Source organism: Chenopodium album, chromosome 23, assembly GCF_948465745.1.
Source record: "Chenopodium album chromosome 23, dcCheAlbu1.1, whole genome shotgun sequence".
Classification (NCBI taxonomy): domain Eukaryota; kingdom Viridiplantae; phylum Streptophyta; class Magnoliopsida; order Caryophyllales; family Amaranthaceae; genus Chenopodium; species Chenopodium album.
The window spans coordinates 25,558,237-25,577,355 of NC_137856.1; the positions used below are offsets into that span (position 1 = coordinate 25,558,237).

Genomic DNA, 19,119 nt, shown 5'->3' on the forward strand with positions numbered 1-19,119 from the left:
TATATCCAACACAGTACTAATATATGTACACAGTAATAGTTAATTGCCAATGTATCAAAATACAAAATGTAGAGATTTTTCAAGTATCAAGCTAGACTAACAGTATTCATGCTGTAATCACCAATCACTAAGGTTCTTCTGGCTCCTCGTGATCAAGAACATATTGAATCCATAAGTCTCTAATCTCGTCAATTTCTTCTGAAGAATATGTGCAAGGATCTTTGGGAAAAATCTAAAACATAAAGTTATGAAATAACAACAAATTAGATTACATCCATTTACAATTGAGCTAAAGAGCTACTTTGCCTACTTTCTTACTTAAATCCAAAATACAGAGCTATTAGCATATTATCAACAAACAAATTTCTCAGTCCAAAATTAGGTAGTACTTTACTAGTTTCCATTAATTACGTACTGACAATTAGTTCAAAAAATCAGAACGGAATAAACCAAAGCAAAAAATCTTACTAGTGTAATAACGTTTAGAAGCTAATTGCATGAGATTGAGAACATGCAAGCACGATGGTCACAGTATAAAAGTTACAGCTTCTGTTTTAAGACAAGCAGCCTGAGCACTCTAGAATTTTATAAGTTAGGACTTCTAGGCTGCCTATTGTACACACATATCACAGGAGAAGGCAGCAAGTTCAGGAGGGAACAAGCAACACAAACTGGCCGAGCATACCACAAGACAAGCAACAACAACAGCCAGCAGCAGGGGACATGTAATCAGAACAGATTCACTTTTCAGAGCTTTCTTTTGGCACCAAGGGAAGAAGACAAATGTAGTTGTTATTAGTAATTAAGGCTAGTCACATGTAGTATGTTAGAAGAGACTTAAATAGCTAGAGGGGAGCAAAAGAGAAATTCATTCAGAAAAGTTGTAACATCTTAGTAGTAGCCTTAGTTGTAATAGAAAACTCTTCAAGCCTTTTGGCCATATCAATTCAATCAACTGTCTTCTGCCTTATTGATCTTCTTGTTGCCTAGAATTTATCTGTGTAGAGCGCGCTTCGTTGCAAAGTCTCTTTGGAGTACAGAGTAAAAACTAATAGAAGCAACCATGTCTAGATAGAAACAAGGTTACACTGAATGCATGTTGCCTGAAATCAGACTAATTACATCAGCATACAACCATCATGATGCAGAGATTCTTGTAAAATTACAGGTTTGATGATTTTTTTGGTGCTCCCCTGTTTTTTTATTTGTTTCTTTGATAATAAATTGTAAAGGGTATATTAAATCATTTTTTCCCACTCCCGAATTTTAGAGAAAATGTCCAAAAATGAAGATCAAATGTTTAAAATCTTGGACTTGGTGTCTTTTGATGTTCAAATCAGTTCTGCCAGTGTCGAACTCACTTCTGTTCCTTCAATGTGAAGGCATTAGTCCTGTTAAAAGTAGGTTTAGATTGGACTCTGGTATTCAGTAGTGAAGGGCACGTCTTAGATAGACACCTCACACCTTTCAGTATGTGGCTCACACAGAGAAATGAATTTAGATCTCTGGCTTAATGTAACTTAGTTATTAGAGCCTTCTCTGGATTAATGTAACTTATTCATCTGAATTTGAGTCCTCAGAGCCTTCTCTGGCTTAATGTTACTTAGTTCATCAGCACCTTTAAAAAATGAAACTCTCATAGTTTGATTATCTAAGGGCAGGATACCTTTTGTCATTTCTAGGAGAAGACTTATGGTGTAATTCTGTACTATGCTTGACTCAAACGTCATTTGAGATCAATGCATTGATAACTACACAGAGCAGTTGCTCAACAATACACGAGTATTCAAAATTTCCACAATAAAATTAGGAGTTTCTTTAATTAAACTTATTACCCTTTGATCCTTATCACTCTAATACTACCAAACTGTCAAAATATGAAATAAGGAAATGGAAGCAATGAATCAATACTGAAAATTTAACACAAAACCAGCAATGCTACCAATTTACCATAATGTCATAAGATAAATGGCACATAAATCGATAACATCACAAGAAAAAAAAATGAAAAAAGAAGCTTATGGCACATTATATGCTTTACAAATAACTGCATACACAAAGAATAACAACTTAAATGACATGTATGTTAAAAATACCTGCTCAGAAATCCATAATACTCTGTTTTGTATAATGTCCAGCATATAGCGACATACAAAGTAACCACAGTGCTTTGTGTATGCAGATTGTAGAGGACACTGATACAAAAAAATAACCATTAAAACAGTTTTGGATCTGATGCTACACTACTAGGTATGAAATATGCTATAAATAATAATGACTTACACGTGGTTGCTTCCACCCTATTTTTGGATTCTTTTTTATTTTCTTGATATCTTTTCAATGCTTCATGTTGAATTTAACTATTCCCCTACAAAATCATTTCAAGATGGCATGGTTGCATTAATTTTGATTAGACAATAAAAAAAACACAAGAAGTTAACCAAGTGAATATTTTAGTAGTACATACTCATTGATTAATTTTTGTGCAAATGAGTTGATTTCGTTTTCTGCTCCAAGTGGATCTAACCAATACACCAACCCATTCCATGGACTAATCACCGCTAACGTCCAATGCAGACTAGACATATTGTAAAATAAATACATAGTAATGGGATTAATTAAAATTTGAGGATTTAACATAACTCAGATCTATAAAAAAAATAAAAAGAAACTACACTTACTTTTCATTATAAGGAGCAAAGAATAATTGATTAACATTTTTCCCCTCATTGGTTCCAAAAACGTGGGCTAAGTAGTCAAATCGAACTTGCCCATCCGTTGTCGGTGTCAATGGTGAAAGAACATTACAGTCATAGAACCCATACATTCCCGAGACACCTTCTTTTTGACAACGTTCTTTTAGGTGCCTTGTCCCATGAAAAGTCATATGAATATTAGTTAATGGGCCAAAAAAAAACAATATTAAAATTAGAACCTATATTATATGGAAACTTACTTCATGAAGACCTTCATTTGCGATTCTCCGACCTTCTTTTGGAAACACCAATCAAGCAAGTCTTCAAAGTCAAGTGAAACATCCAACCCATTTTCGTTAAGAAACACGCTTTCCGGGATAGTTATGGAGATGGTATCACCCGTCTTTTGCATTCCCATAGCTTTTTTTCTCATAACATGCATCCAAGTAGATGTTACCTTCTCACGATCCTTGTCGGTAACAACATAGGTACGAGTGGTTGATGCTTGGGAGGATGTTGATCGTGGGGATGGTGTGGTCATATTCAACTCCTTATCTAGTTGCTTGTCCGCCTTAATAATATGGTTTCACACAAAAACAACACGCATGTAAGCTTTAGAAGAAGAAAGCTTGCACATGAATCTAAAAACCACTTAATCAAGCAAAGTAAGCTACTGCGATTTAACTTGATAAAATTACGTTGATTTCATTTATTTAGAGAAAATTAATAAAATTGCATAGCCAACTCATACCATACTTCACATTCTTTATTGTTTTTAATCAAGTTTTTCTTTATTGTATCTGAAATTCCAAACTAATTATGGTTTTTAATCAAGTTTTTCTTTATTGTATTTGAAATTCTTAATCTCCCTTAATTGAATCTTGGCACAGCCTCTCCTTAACGCTAATCAACAATTCAACATAATCTACAAATTAGTAGCACATATATGCAATTTTTTTAAATTATCAGAATGCAGAATGCAGGTTACCAGAATGCAGAATGCAGATTACCAGAATGCAGTAGCAACAGCACGGTAAAAAAAGACTGCAGATTTGCTCCTTTACCTGTGGGGGCAGTATCAAATGATTTGGCCAAGCTGTGAAAGCCTTCTTAGCTTGACAAACAAAGATCAATTCATCGTTGGGACATGGCAAGGGAGCAAAAGGCATTAAATCTTCTGTAATGGTTACTCGACGATGACCATGGGGCAACGATATGTTATGATTACCAAGAACTTCCGTGTTGTTTTCTATGTAAACTTTTCCGTTAGCTACAATGTGTAGCTCTTTGTCGCTTCCCTCAATTGCCAAGCGGCAATCACTCCATCCCTGTAAACAAAAGGCTCAACTAGATATCAAACATGAAATCTCGCTTAAATGACCTTATCATTATATGAGACTTGAAAACAAAGCCCATAATTCAAGCAGGTATTACCTTGGGAAAAGTATAGTTGCTGGTAGTATTCACAACTTGACTTTGATGTGGGGGCATTGGAGTATGCTCAACTGGAATCATATGGTTCTCCTCAGGCCAAGGAACATGGTATGCCTCTGCCTCTACCCGCTGTCTTGAGGTTCTGAAGTTGAGGATGGATCACGATTGGGCTTTTTGTGTACTGAGGTTCTGAGTTTGTCGCAATTCTTTGCTCAGTATAGGCTTGTTCGTGAGATTTATCCACAGGTGAATCATGTCCAAAGTGATGCCTTTCAACGTTATGCCTTTCCATACCTCCCATCAAAAGTTGTGTAAGAGGAACACCATTACCAAATGAGCAGCATCCAACACTTTTCCAGCTGCCCCTTGGCTACTAGAACCACTCATGTCACCAGAACCAAAATGGTTCCCAAAAGCACCAAGGAAACCACCCGAACCTGCTGCCTCCCCACCAAGCAGCCCACCTGAATTTGCAAGATCGCCACCAAAAACACCTTGCTGAGCACCACCATCCATGAATGCTCCTAATTGCTCTTGGGTTAAGCATGACATCATGAAGGAAATTATAAAGTTTTGCTGCTTGCTCATTGTTGCCATCCTTGAGTTCATCACATTCATTCTCGCATGTAATTCGCTAGGTGCGGTTGGTTTGTTGTATCCAAAGTACTCCTTGTTAGTTATGCCTGATCCAACAGCCCTAACAGAACCTCCATGCTCTGGTTTGTTTAAAGCTCTTGACAAGATATCATCTCGACCTGTAGCAACTATTTCACCTTTTTGTACTTGGGGCTCCAATCTAATCTGTAAAACGAGGCCAAGATCATAAAGGGTTAGTGTCTATTTTTAACCGAAAAGGAAATTATATTACATGCAGGTGTTTACCAAAACATCAAGAAATTGCATCAGATTGTTTCCAACTTACTATTGCATCATGGATTTCTTTATCAGCAGGATTTTCAACGGTCAGAACTCCATTCTTGACGTGAGAATGAGCTTTAATCCAAGTCAAATGTCGAGGCACGTTTGAGACATGTATTCCTTGCTTTTCAAGATCTTTCTCCTACATTGTGAAAATACAAAATCATACTTTGAAACAGGTACTGTCATAAGCTAGATCAGAACCTGCAAACAATATATGATATTAGCAAACTAAAATCAGTATAGCTACGACATTAGCCAATAGTGTTAGAGAAGTCATTTCAATACTACAAGAACTAGGAAATCAGATTACACATTTGTTCTTCTCACTTTTTTAATCACTAACAATAACAACAACAACAACAACAACAACAATATTACAATAAGTTGTAATAACTGAAATTTAATTAAAGATACCATGCATTCTTGGCTCTAAGGATATTTTTCACTCCACTATAATTACAAGAATTCCTTAAACATTCAATAATTCTGACACCCCTCCCCTCATCTAGCTTTTTTAGTTTGTATCAGAGTCCTCTGCCAGGTTCACTATCAGTTATTAATATATGATTAAGCAACTATTTTAGCCTCTGAAACACACCAACTTTGCTTACTATAAACCGGTAATCACTCAAAGCTATAACATGCTTACAAGCTGCTCTAGTCATGGATACCTTGCTTATGTTTTTTAAAGTATACAAATCTGCAAGGTCCTCAGGTAATAAAAGTCCGCCATCATGAGACCTTGATTGACAGAATGCATCATAGACTGGATTAAAAACTTTTGCTTCTATGTTGGAGTTAATATAGTTCTTGTGAATGTTTCATGGTTTAAGTGTTCTTGTTATGCCTTATTGAGTCTAATAATGAGTACTTTTATATTTTCGCATGGGAGTTGATGAGTCTGGGTTACTAGCATTTGGAGTTTTATTATATAGCAGCCTTGGCTGTGCAAGGTGATTGCAATTGGCATCAGGAATTATATATGAATCAATGATATTAAAGGTTTGATGATGATGATGTTTTGTTTAGGTGGGAAGAATGGCTGGTCAATTTGCCGAGCCAAGATCAGATGGGTTTCAGGAGAAGGATGGAGTGAAATTGCCTAGCTACAGGGGTGACTACATCAATGGTGATGTCTTTGAGGAAAAGGCTAGAATTCCAGATCCTCATAGGATGATAAGGGCATACACGCAATCAGTGGCAACTTTGAACCTTCTTAGGGCCTTTGTTGCTAGAGGGTATGCTGCCATGCAACGGGTCACACATTGGAATCTCGATTTCACAGACCACAGTGAGCAAGGGGACTATATGAAACTGTTGGCCTTAATATTAATGTTGCTGCAAACTCTAGCAATTTTTAGGCTGGATAAAATGCATCATAGAATCCAAGCACTCAGAATCTTTAGTTCAGGACTTAAGGGCTATCATGCAAAGAATTTTTTGGGGCTTCTCAGAAAACTAGCAACTGCTAAAGTACTTACAGTGAGCAGCTGGTATACATTACTTCTTACACCCATAATATGCAAAAACTCAAGAAAAAAAAAGCTTGCGCTTTCTTTCAGAACACGTTATGCAAAATCATACATACATTTCATCATTTCGGATGCAAGCAGCAGCCAATTTACATGCAATTAATAGTACTTTATTCTTAGGTATGGTAATTAACAGTACTTTCGTGTACAGTGGGTGTGCCAGAGACTAAGTTTCTTAGTGGTAGAAGAGCAGGACAGTAGCATATGAACTTAGTTTACTAGGATAGTAGCATAATAAAAATAAAAGAACAGGACAGTAGCATAATAAAAAAAAAAGAACAGGACAGTAGCAGACATACAGGACAGTAGAATATGAACTCAGTTTATTAGGACAGTAGCATCATATACTTACAATTTCTTCTTCAAAATATTGATAGCCAAGTCTCCTACCTCGATATTTTGAGGTCTTCTTTTTAGACCTTTCACGATTACTTTCACTCAATTTCTGCAATTAAGTACACATTCAAAGTTATTTTACACAAACATCAAATTTATAAAGGCATACAAAAAAAATAATAAGGTAATGCCATAATGATGAACTAGCACCTTGAAGTCATTAAAACTACAAGCTGTGATGAATGCCCCCCAATCATCCGGAGTTATAAAAGGATATTTCAAAGGTGGTGTACTGTTAATTGATCCATCTTTGAAATACAACCACCTAAGTCTTAGTCTAGTCTTGAAAGCTCTCCATCGATCAGAAGCTCGATTTAGTATCCATCTTTTACGACCTTCAAGGACATCAAACCCCCTCTACATTCATATAATATCATATGTTAGACATACCTATTTATATATATAACCCTAAACTTTTTTTATTACGTAACATATGAACTCAGTTTACTTACCGAGATATTATCATACAAATGATCTAGGACTGCTTGTGGAACATCTAACCACTTGTTGTAGGTGATACTTACTCTTTCACGCACAACTACACTGTAGGCGTCGTTCGAAGTGCGCCTACGTAAAAAGTATGTTGTGAATATGCTTGGCACTCATAGGAAGTGGGAATTGACATTACGATTAGGGACAACGATTAGGGACAAAGCAAAGTAGGGAGCCGCCAACAAGTTTTTAAGGAACTTGTAAACCATTCACGGATCATAAAAGGCAACCACGATTAAGGGACAACAAAAGGCAACAACGATTTACCCGTGAAGGTTACACCCCATTCATAATCCATGAGATTACTAACTCTATATGGTTTGGAACCACGAAAGGAGGATCGGGGATGATGGTACGAAGTGAGTCATGGAGTCACATTCGCCCGTATTGGCCTCTACTCGATTCTTATTATGAAAAGTATTCCTGTGTTCTCAAAGGAATACAAACAAAATATTCAATTTGCTCCAAACTATTATTATGCTAAATTGGTTGAATATTAATGCAACACATTATTCTAAAATATCGTGATCACTTGATTAAATAACAAGATTAAAGGAACCTAAACCGGTTGTCCAAATTATCTTATTAGGCGTGATTTTCAAATATATATTCCCTTTAAACATGCAATATGGTGATCATAAACAATAATAATAATAATAATAGAATAAACATTAATATTGGAAGCAATTCAACAATAATAGCGGTAGTCCAAATCAAATAAAAATAACCCTAATCATGATAATAGCATCAAGAAATAATAACAAGAGTAATTAAGTGATTAATTACTCACTTTCCGCGTTTCCTTGAAATTGCTACATCATGAATAAATTGTTAGTAACTTCAATAAAAATATTAATCAAATTAAAATAATTAAATTAAATAAAAGTAGAGTTGATTTGGTTCAAACCCTCAGTTAATTCTACCTTTCACGCCCTGGTTTAATTATAGAAATTCGGGTATTGTGTGGACTCCTTAGAGTGCTTGAGGGATATAAAATGAGAGAATAGGGTGGCTAGAATTTAGGCTAGAGTAAGATAGAGATGAGAGAATATTTTTGGTGTAGGGAGAGAGGATGATTTTTGGTGTAGAAGAGAGGAAGAGAGAGTGATTTGGTGATCAAGCTTGTTGATGATTGAAAAAGGGGAAATATGACCTCTATTTATAAGGAAAAAAAGAGGGGTCGAATCAAGAAAAGATAAGAATTCGAATCGGATAAAACTCTTGCGTTAGACACTTTCTAATGCAATTAGAATCAGATTTAAATATTATGTAGAATAAAAGATATTGCCGAAATAGTGGGACGGTGTCAGTTTTGGATAGAGTTTCGTATTTCTTTTATATCTTTTTCGTTATATCTCGGAATTAATATTTTAATATATCATTGGATAGATAATTTCAAGAGCTGTCCAACCATATAAGAATTAGATAAAAAATATGAAGTACGAAAATAATATCTGACAATCTTTGAACATCTTTCAATTCGAATCGAATTACTAGAGGAGTTTTATTTCATTTCAAACTCTTTAATCTTATCTTTTCAAAAAGGATAATTAAGATCTTTTAGAAGCTTATAGAAGCTTCCAATTAATCCTAATTGGATTAGGAGTGGGATTAAATCCTTTGGATCCTCCACATGATCATTGGGTCGTAGGTAAGGTGGGCTTATGTTCGGTTTGGATTCAGTTTAGTATTTTAGACATAACTTATTCGTTATAACTCGGATTTGGGCTTATAATATATCGTTGGAAAGCTCTTTTAAAACCCCATACAACCATTTAACAATTGGACCCAGATTATGGACCAAAATAAACTGGTCTAAACGTTTTTATAAAAAGGACACGAAATGAGGAAAATAAGCTATGATTTGAGGAAATGGGCTATGAATTGGGTTGGTTTATGAAATATATTGGGAATGAACATGGATTTAAGCACTCTAAAGATTACATACTCAACTCGACCAATAATGGCGGTGAAAGGTTGTTCATCATCGGGTTTGGTTTTGGGGAGACATTTTTAGGTGTCTACATACACCAATGTAGGTGGAAAAATGACCTCTATGACTCCCAATAGGGATTCTTTTGGTTGGATGCCATTGTAAAGGGATTTTGAAGCTAGCCTGGATAGCTTTCCCAACCATTCCAAGCAACGTGTGACCTCTTTCTTCCTCGCATTCGTTGTTGTCAGAATTTTCGGTTTCACGCACTCGCTTTCTTTTCTGAGCCATCAACCTATTGAAAAGATAAAAAGAAAAAATCAATTTGGTTAGTTAAACTAAATAAAATGCTATAAAAACCATAACATGAATTAAACATTAATATATAGATCGTAATGAGAAATGATTTTGACAAGCAAACATTTATAAATCAACTTGTACAAACAAAGTAAGACTTGAAAATTAATGTTACCACCTAGTAAGTGAAACACACCTCAAATACATAAGGACTAAAGTACTCCACGCTTTCGCTTTTTCCCCTTTTTTTCTTTGTCAACCCACATGCCTTCATTGTGGTCATCTCTAACATATATTGAAATATCATCTGTAACATCAACCTTAATGTGTACTTGCTCCTTTCTCCTAACATAACCATCATCCAATACACTATCTTCACCATAATCATCAACAATATGTCGAGGATTTGGTGATATAACTGCTGACATTCTCTTGTTCAATGGGTCGGTCATATAAAAGACTTGTCTTGCCTGACTTGCTAGTATGAAAGGATCTTCTTTGTTACCAACTTTATTCAAATTCACCAATGTAAGCCCGAACCTATCATGTTCAACCCCATTGTTATTGTCGACCCATTGGCATTTAAAAACAGGTATCGAAAAACTAGAGTAATGCAGCTCACAAATCTCTTCGATGACCCCATAATAGTTCATCATACCGCACATAGGATTCTTGTCTTTAGCACTAGCGAAATGCATAGCTTCAGCCTCTAAAGTAACCCCAGTATTCTGCATAGTACTATGTTCATCTTGAAACCTCGTGTAACATGTGCAACCGTTAATAACATAAGCTGAATAATAAGTTGCACTAAAATCGGGTCCAAATGACAAAGTCTTTAGTCGATCAGAAAATGGAGTCGAAGAATCTATGAGCTCCTTCGTTACATAATCCTTCAGCCAACTAATAAATGACCTACTATGTTCAGCAACTAATGACCTCTCATTTGCTCTCCTGTTGCTTTTCCTCAAGAAGCTCATGTGTTTCTCAACATACGGCATAACTTCATCCTCATTATGAAGAATGTATAAATGAGCCTTATGCCAATCAACATAGGATAGGTCACGTACTTTTCGACCTATGGTCCCTTCACCATCCATTCTTCCTCTATGACGAGATACAGGAAGCCTTATCCGTATTGCATTTGGCACATAGTCATTGGAATAAGCAAGAACTTCTTCGTAAAATAGTCGTTCGGCAATACAACCTTCAGGATGAAAAGCGTTCTTCACATATCCCTTATAGGTTCTCATTTGCCTTTCAAAATACCATTGATTTCTCATGTGAACTGGACCACAATATCTTATCTCTCTAACCAAGTGAATCGATAATGGATCATGATATCAAAAAATGATGGAGGAAAAAACATCTCTAATTGACATAAAATTTCAACAATTTCATCCTCTAATGCAGTCAACTCTCTTGGATCAATGACTTTGCTATAAATAGCATGAAAGAATCCACAAAGTCTAATAATAGCTTAACGAACATTTTTAGGCATAATAGAACGAATTGCTACAGGTAATAGGGGCTGCATTAAAACATGGCAATCATGAGACTTAAGGCCTACAAGTTTCAAAGTTTCCATGTTTACACGGCTACGAATATTTGAAGAAAAACCTTCCGACACTTTCACTCCAGCCAAGCTTTCACAAAACTCGATTTTTTCTTTTCTAGACAATGTGTAAGCAGCAGGAGGCAAGTATGCTCGACCTTTCTCATTCGTAACAGCATGCAATTCATCTCTAATCCCCATATGCACCAAGTCATCTCTAGCCTTTTTACCATCTTTAGTCTTACCAGAGATATTGAGTAATGTACCAATTAAACTATCACACACATTCTTCTCAATATGCATAACATCAAGTGAATGTCTCACAAAAAGGTGTTTCCAATAGGACAGTTGCCAAAAACATGAACACTTTTTGAAACCTTGGGTAGGAAGAGCTTTTCTATGTTTCTTTCCAAAAGTAATTTCAATGTCCTTCACCTTTTCAAAGACCTCTTCACCTAACATGACTTTTGGTTGCCCTTTAAATTTTTGTCTCCCATCAAACACATTCTTTCTCCTTCGATATGGATGATCAGACAGCAAAAATTGACGATGAACCGGATAAACATGCTTGCCGGATGCATTTAACCATTGTCCCTTGCAATCCTCCATACCGATAGGACAAGCTGTTTCCCCTTTCACAGCATACCCCGAAAGATTACCATAAGCCGGAAAATCTTGAATGGTGCAAAATAACATTGCTTTCAGATTAAACTAACTTCTCATTGCGATGTGCATCAAACACTTCCACACCTTCTTCCCAAAGCATAATCAAATCGTCAATAAGAGGTGCCAAGTACACATCAATGTCATTTCCGGGTTTTTTGGCCCTGCAATTAGCAACGAAAGGAACATATACCTTCTCTTCATGCACAATGATGGGGGTAAATTGTAGGTCACCAACATAACGGGCCAAGTACTATACGTACTACTCATGGAACCAAATGGATTGAAACCATCTGTAGACAATTCAAGGCGTAAATTACGCTTTTCATGCGCAAATTCGGGGTATTTTGCATCACTAAACCTCCACTGCGGAGAGTCAGCCGGGTGTCTAAGCATTCCATCGTCTACTCGAACATCAAAATGCCAGTTTAACTTCTTTGCATCTTTTGCTTTTGAAAATAACCTCTTCAACCTTGGTACCATTGGAAAATACCATAATGTTTTGGCAGGTACTCCCCGATCCCCTTTCTTATACCGTGAGGCTTTACAAATTGGACAACTCTCTAACAATTCGTATTGATTACGATACAATACACAATCATTAGGGCAAGCATGCATTTTCTCATAAGGTAAACCCATAGAGCTTAGTGTCTTTTTCGCCTCATATGTACCAATAGGAAGGACATTGTCTTTGGGAAGCATGTCTTTCACCAATTCCAATAACACATTAAAACTTGTGTCTGTCCAACCATGACCAGCCTTCAGGTTGTAAAATTTGAGTATGGCTGATAATTTTGTGTACTTGGTGCAACCTTAATACAATGGTTTTTCAGAGTCGTTTAACAAGCTCTCCAACATGGAAGGGTTGTTATCAAATTGATCCTCAACTGCATGCAACATGTCCTCCAACTGATCACCCTCATTATTATTATGAACTTCGCGCACATCATCCCTTTTCTCATCACTACCACTATCTTGTATGTTCCTAAACTCTCCATGCCAGATCCAACGGGTATATGTTTTATCAAATGCCCATTTACTCAAATGATTGAGAATTTCGTCGGGTCTCTTATGCAAAAAATTATGGCACATAAAACAAGGACAACGTAGCTTGGAGCGGCCTCCACTGTTTTCTACTGCAAATTTAATAAATTCCTTAACCCCTGCTACATATTCAGGGTCACCCGGCTTCGATGTTGATATCCAATTTCGATCCATTTCTAACCACCAAGTACAGGACCTCAAATCTTAAAACTGTCACATATGTGAAGCTCATATAAAGGCAATTTGGAATATAACCACAAGATTTACAACATCTATAAAACAATATATATAATTAAAACAATAATTGCATGAGTATATTAATATTGTATAAAAGTCGAAAAACAAGATTGAGATAAATTAACTTAAAAATATCACATAAGTAAAGCTTATATAAAGGAAATTTAGAATATAACCACAAGATTTACAAAATCTATAACAAATATATATATGTATTTATAAAATAATTGCAAGAGTATATTAATATTGTGTAAAAAAACAAATATCATATTCATTAAACAATAGCAATAAGCTCTTCCATTTTTCTATTCATTTTTTAAGCACAAACAATATAATATACAAAGTAAAGAGTAGAAACATGGACCACTAGTCATTTACTATTTATTTTTTAATGTGAGCAGCATGAACATCAAATTTGAAGAGCTTCCACATTCATGTTCTGTCATTTTTTATAGCACATATTTTTTCACATGCAATTATTTTAGGAATCCTTACATGTGGGGTTAGCTTATATATTGTATTTTATACACCTTTTACAAAGGTACAAAACAGAACTTTTGCGGGAAAATCAAATTCCTAAGAACTACTGTATATAACTGCTCGTATCTTAAACAAACAAAACTCTCTAAGCCAAATCAACTAACCAGTATAACAAGACGATTAACATACAAATTTTATGCAAATAGATACAATAGAAAAACTGAAAAGAATTTGAATCATTATGCATTTTTATAACAGTATTCTTCTTATAATATAGCAAAACAAACAAGGCAACCTCAATAATATGAACAACAGCAATTGAATGAAAAATCGAAACTGAAACAAACAAGGCAACCTCAACAATTGAACAACAGTTGATTATGAACAAAAATCATTCATTTTTATGAATTATATGTACCACATACATAGTTACAACAACAATTGAATGAAAAATCGAAACTGAAAGGAAAAAAAAAATAATACCTCGCGTGCGGCCTTCTCCAAAGTTAGGGTTTTAATCCTACAATTGCAGAATTCTCAAGCTTCAACAATTGAATGAAAAATCCAACTTCAGTGGTGGAATTGCGGTTGCTACCGTGTGCTGGAAGATGGAGTGCGAACGATGGAGTTTGATTGCAATGGAACGGTGGTGTAACAATTAATGGAGTGAATTGAATGCAATTATGGAGTGCAGTCAAGGATTGAATTTGAGTGCAGTCGCGTCGGCAGCCTTTAGGTGGAGGTGGACGGAGGTACGCCGGCAAGTGGAGAAGGAGGTAGCTTAGCGCGGTGTCAAGCTAAGGGAAGGAGTTTGATCGACGTAGGTAGAGTATAAGCCAAGGGAAAAGCAAAAATTTGGAGCAGTAGAGAAAGTGAAATTAAATTATTTTAGGGATTTTGGGGGTTTAGAATTAGGAAAAGTAGAGACCGGTTATTACTTTCCACTGGTCTTTGCCATTTTTTAATTTTTTTTTAAAAAAAAAAATCACCTAGAGACCGGTTTTGTAAAATAAATGGTCTCAAACTATTTTAATTAAAATGTAAGAATATTCTAAAATACCCCAAGAGACCGGTTATCTTTAAAAACTGGTCTTTTGAATTTGTTTTGAGACCAGTTTTTAATGGTAAATGGTCTCTTGGAACAAAGAGACCGCTTACGTACTAAACCGGTCTATTATTTTTGGTCTCTTTGGCCAATTTTGTAGTAGTGCCGGTAAATTAACTCTGTGATTGTAATATGTAGCGAAAGCCCTTTATGATCTGATTAATTGATACATTGATGGTTGATTATTATGTTTTACCCTGAAATATTATTTATTGGTGAACCTATGCCCTAGGCCTTTTAATATTTGTTTTCTCCCTACTTTATTTTCCTTGCTCATATTCTTTGTAGTATAATCTTTAATCACAACAACTCTTGGTTACTTTAATAAGTTAGATTATAATAATTAATTAGGAATAGAAAGACTTGTTTCCCTGTGGATTCGACCCTACTTCCCTATCTACTTTAGTTAGAGGACTTAGGTAATTACTTTTGATTAGGTGACTACGACTTTAGCCTGTCAAAATTTGGCGCCGTTGCCGGGGAAACAATTTTATTTTTATTTTTGATTATCTTTGTAGTCTAGATTATTATTTTTTTATTTTATTTTTATTTTGTTTTCTCGTCTCAGAGAACGCAAGTTCTTTGAGACAATTTCTCACATTTTTGTTTGTTTAGTACAGATCAAGAATCAAGCATGAATCCACCGCCACCACCTCCACCTCGCAAGCTTAGCGATTATTTGCAGCCGTCCCTGACGGATTTTCCACATCTTTCTTCTATAGAAAATCTCGAGGGAGTACAATTCGAGATCAAACCCCAGTGTAGGGAATATTTCAAGCATTATGATAACCCCAAACTTGAACCCCACTGTGATCATACACTAAAGTACGGTGGCGTTCCAAAGGGAAAGACAAAGAGCAAAAAGAGTCGCCAACAAGTTTTAGGAACTTGTAAACCCAAAAGACAATCCAAAAGGACCATCAACTACTCCATAAGGTCTTGAACCAAATAGGGTCCGGGGATGAGGGTACGAATCCAATCTACAAAAGAAAGGACCCGCCCTATAAAATAGGCCTCTACTTTGTTCTGCTCGTATTCATGTGCGCTTTTCGAATAACATACAAACATTATATTGAACCTAACCTGTTTATCTATGTTGGTTGAATATTAATGCACAAATAAACTATTATTGGCGATCACTTGAGTTAAAATCACATTAGCCTAAACCAAATTATTAATTATCTTATTAAGCGTGATTTCAAGTACAAATTTCCTTTATCTGCATAAAAGGCGTGATCAAGCAATAACAATAAAAAATATATCAAGCAACATAATAAATCAATAACGATGATAATATCATGATAAGGCATAATAAAGCTTAATAATAATAGCAAGATCCTAGGCATGATACTAACAAGATTAACAACAAACCCTAGCATGTCACTAAACGATAAAGATCGAAGCTTTAAACCTAACATGGTACTAACATGATATTAGAAAGAGTAAAGGCATCCTAAATATGATACTAGAAAGCAATAAAATAACATCCTAACATGATACTAGGAATATTAAACAATGATAAGCATGCTTTCTACATTGAAAGAGAGTAATAAGATTACATACTTTGAAGCCTCGTACCTCTTTCTAATAACAAAATACACAAGTTAGTAAAGTTCAATGAAAATAATAAACAATAATTAAAGAATTAAAGAATTAAATTGAAATCAAATTAAATAAAGTTTTGACTAGTTTTGGACCAAACCCTCAGAAAATATCAAACCTTTCACGTCTAGGGCGAAGGCAACTTCGAACTTGGCTAAGATATTCTAAGTGTTGTGAATGCGGAATATTTTATTTTGTAAAAAGGTTGGTTAGAAAAAGAGGGAGAAAGAACTAAGGAAGAATTGATGAGAATTGATAATTGATTATGAAAGTTGATTGAGAGAATTGATTGTTGATGAAAGTTGATTGAGAATTGATGAATAAAAACAGAGGTTCGGACCCTATTTATAAGAAAACAGTCCGGAAAATCATAGAATTTGAAGAGGAATAAAACTCCACTCTATCGCTAATCAAACCGAACTTGTCGCCAAAGATTTATCTTGTCGCCAGGCGACAGAGTCTGTCGCGAGGCGACAAGCCTGTCGTTTCGCGACAAGACAGTTTTTTGCGGATTTTGTTTTAATCATATCTTTTGATCCAGAAGTCCAAATAAGTCATATAATATGTCGTTGGAAAGATCTTGAAGTCTACTTTCTAATGCAATTAGAATCAGATTAAAATCTTTTGTAGATAAAAAGATATGGACGAAATAGTGGGACGGTGTCAGTTTTGGATAGAGTTTCGTATATCTTTCATATCTTTTCCGTTATAGCTCGGATTCATTATTATGATATATCATTGGAAAGATAATTTCAAGATCTATCCAACCATATAAAATTTGGATAAAAATATGAGGCACGAAAATAATATCTGAATATCTTTGAACATGTTTAAATTCGAATAGAATTAGGAAAGTTTTTAAAGAAGGAAAGTTTATATTCAAATCAAATTCTATGATCTTATCTTTTCAAAAAAGGATAATTAAGATATTTTAGAAACTTATAGAAGATTCTAATCAATCCTAATTAGTTTAGGAATAGGATTAAACCTTTGGACCCTCCTCATGATCATTGGGTCGTAGGTAAAATCCGGTTTGGGCCCAGTTTAGTATTTTGGCCATAACTTCCTCATTATTAATCGGAATTGGGCTTATAATATATCGTTGGAAAGGTCTTTTCAAGCCCCATCCAACTACACCATCATTGGACCCTTATCATGGACCAAAATAAACTGAATTGGACGTTTTCATAAAATAGCAATGGTTTTCGAAAACAGAAAGAAGGATTTTAATAAAAACTAACCGCAACACTTGACTTTTCACACTTTTACCTCATTCGATTATGTTTTGACGTGAAAGGTATTCATCACTGGGTTTGGTTTTGGGGAGACACAAATGGGTGTCTACACCCAGATTAAAACTATGATTGAAAGAAAGCAATTTAGCGGAGCTAAGGGTGAAGACCCAAATCTTCATATTGCAGATTTCTGTCAATATTGCAACACCATTAGGCAAGCTGGGGTCACACAAGACCAAATTAGGGAGATTCTTTTTCCTTTTTCTTTGTTTGGTAAAGCTAAATTATGGTATAATGGATTGAATAGAACTGCACCTGGTATTACTGAGTGGGATACTCTTGTTTTGAATTTCTATAATAAATATTACCCTGCAGAGAGGACAGCTTTGTTAAGGAGTTCAATCCTAAATTTTTCCCAAAAAGCGGATGAATCTTTATATGAAGCTTGGGAAAGATTTAAGGATTTGCAGAGAGAATGTCCCCATCATAAACTAGAACAGTGGCAGATAATCCAAGCTTTCTACAATGGGCTTAGATATAATTCAAGAATGGTTTTGGACTCTGCAGCTAACGGAAGATTTATGAATTTGGATGTGACTATATCGAGCAATGTTGTCGAAGAGATGGCTATTAATAATTCCCAATATGGGAATCCCAGAGGATTTGCAAATAAGGGAAAACATCAAGTCGATTCTATATCCTTTTTGCAAGCACAATTGACTTCTATTAGCCAGAAATTAGACAATATTAATAATTCTAATTCATCTTCTGTTGCTAATGTTTCTGCTATTGGTACTAACCCTGTAATATTTTGTGAAAATTGTGGTCTTGTAGGTCATTGGGCGCAGAATTGTAGGAGTTCACTTGAAAAGGTTAATGCTTTTCAGGCATATAAGCAAATTAGTCCATACTCTAACACCTATAATGCAGGGTTGAATAACCAAAATATGTCGTACAATAGTACGAATGTGCCTAACCCCCCACCACAGGTACAACAACCACAGCAGAGGTACTACCAACCTCCACATCAGAGACCACAACAGGTTGTTACTCCTCCATTTGATTCTGACCTATCAGAAATCAAAACGATGTTAGGTACTATGCAGAAGCAGATGCATAGTAGAGATGCGCAAATTGACTAATTGATAGCACATAATAAAATGATAGATACTCAGATTGCGCAACTTTCCTCTACATTGCAAACTCGCCAGCAGGGGGCCCTACCATCACAGCCAGTACAACCTACAGAATATGTGAATGCAATTACCTTGAGGAGTGGTTCACACTATGATGGGCCTCCTATGCCCAAAGTTTATGAACCTGTTATAACAAAAATTGCTAATCCTGATTCCGTTATACCAAATGATGTTGTTACTAGTCCTGCAGGGCTATAGGAAAGTACTAATAATTCTGATAATTCTTTGCAGGGTAAACCCCAGGATAAGAGTGGAGATGTGCAGGGTCCAGCTATTAAACTTCCATTTTCCTAATAGACATTTA

The 19,119-nt window shown here is 35.4% G+C and overlaps 1 protein-coding gene and 1 non-coding gene across 2 annotated transcripts; both read right to left on the reverse strand.

Annotated features, from left to right (window-relative positions):
• LOC145607199 (uncharacterized) lies at window positions 1-5,716 on the reverse strand. Its single transcript, XM_081662934.1, has 10 exons — window positions 5,663-5,716; window positions 5,053-5,190; window positions 4,461-4,931; window positions 3,761-4,024; window positions 2,957-3,267; window positions 2,682-2,867; window positions 2,468-2,578; window positions 2,284-2,368; window positions 2,097-2,195; window positions 1-232 (listed from the first exon to the last, which is right to left on the reverse strand). Exons 1-8 carry the CDS (start codon window positions 5,714-5,716, stop codon window positions 2,338-2,340), a joined length of 1,566 nt encoding a protein of 521 aa, XP_081519060.1. The 3' UTR covers window positions 1-232; window positions 2,097-2,195; window positions 2,284-2,337.
• A 12,289-nt stretch (window positions 5,717-18,005) lies between these two features.
• LOC145609764 (small nucleolar RNA R71) lies at window positions 18,006-18,112 on the reverse strand. The gene has a single exon (XR_014106065.1). It is a non-coding gene; the product is annotated as a small nucleolar RNA R71 (small nucleolar RNA).
• Between the last annotated feature and the right edge of the window lie 1,007 nt (window positions 18,113-19,119).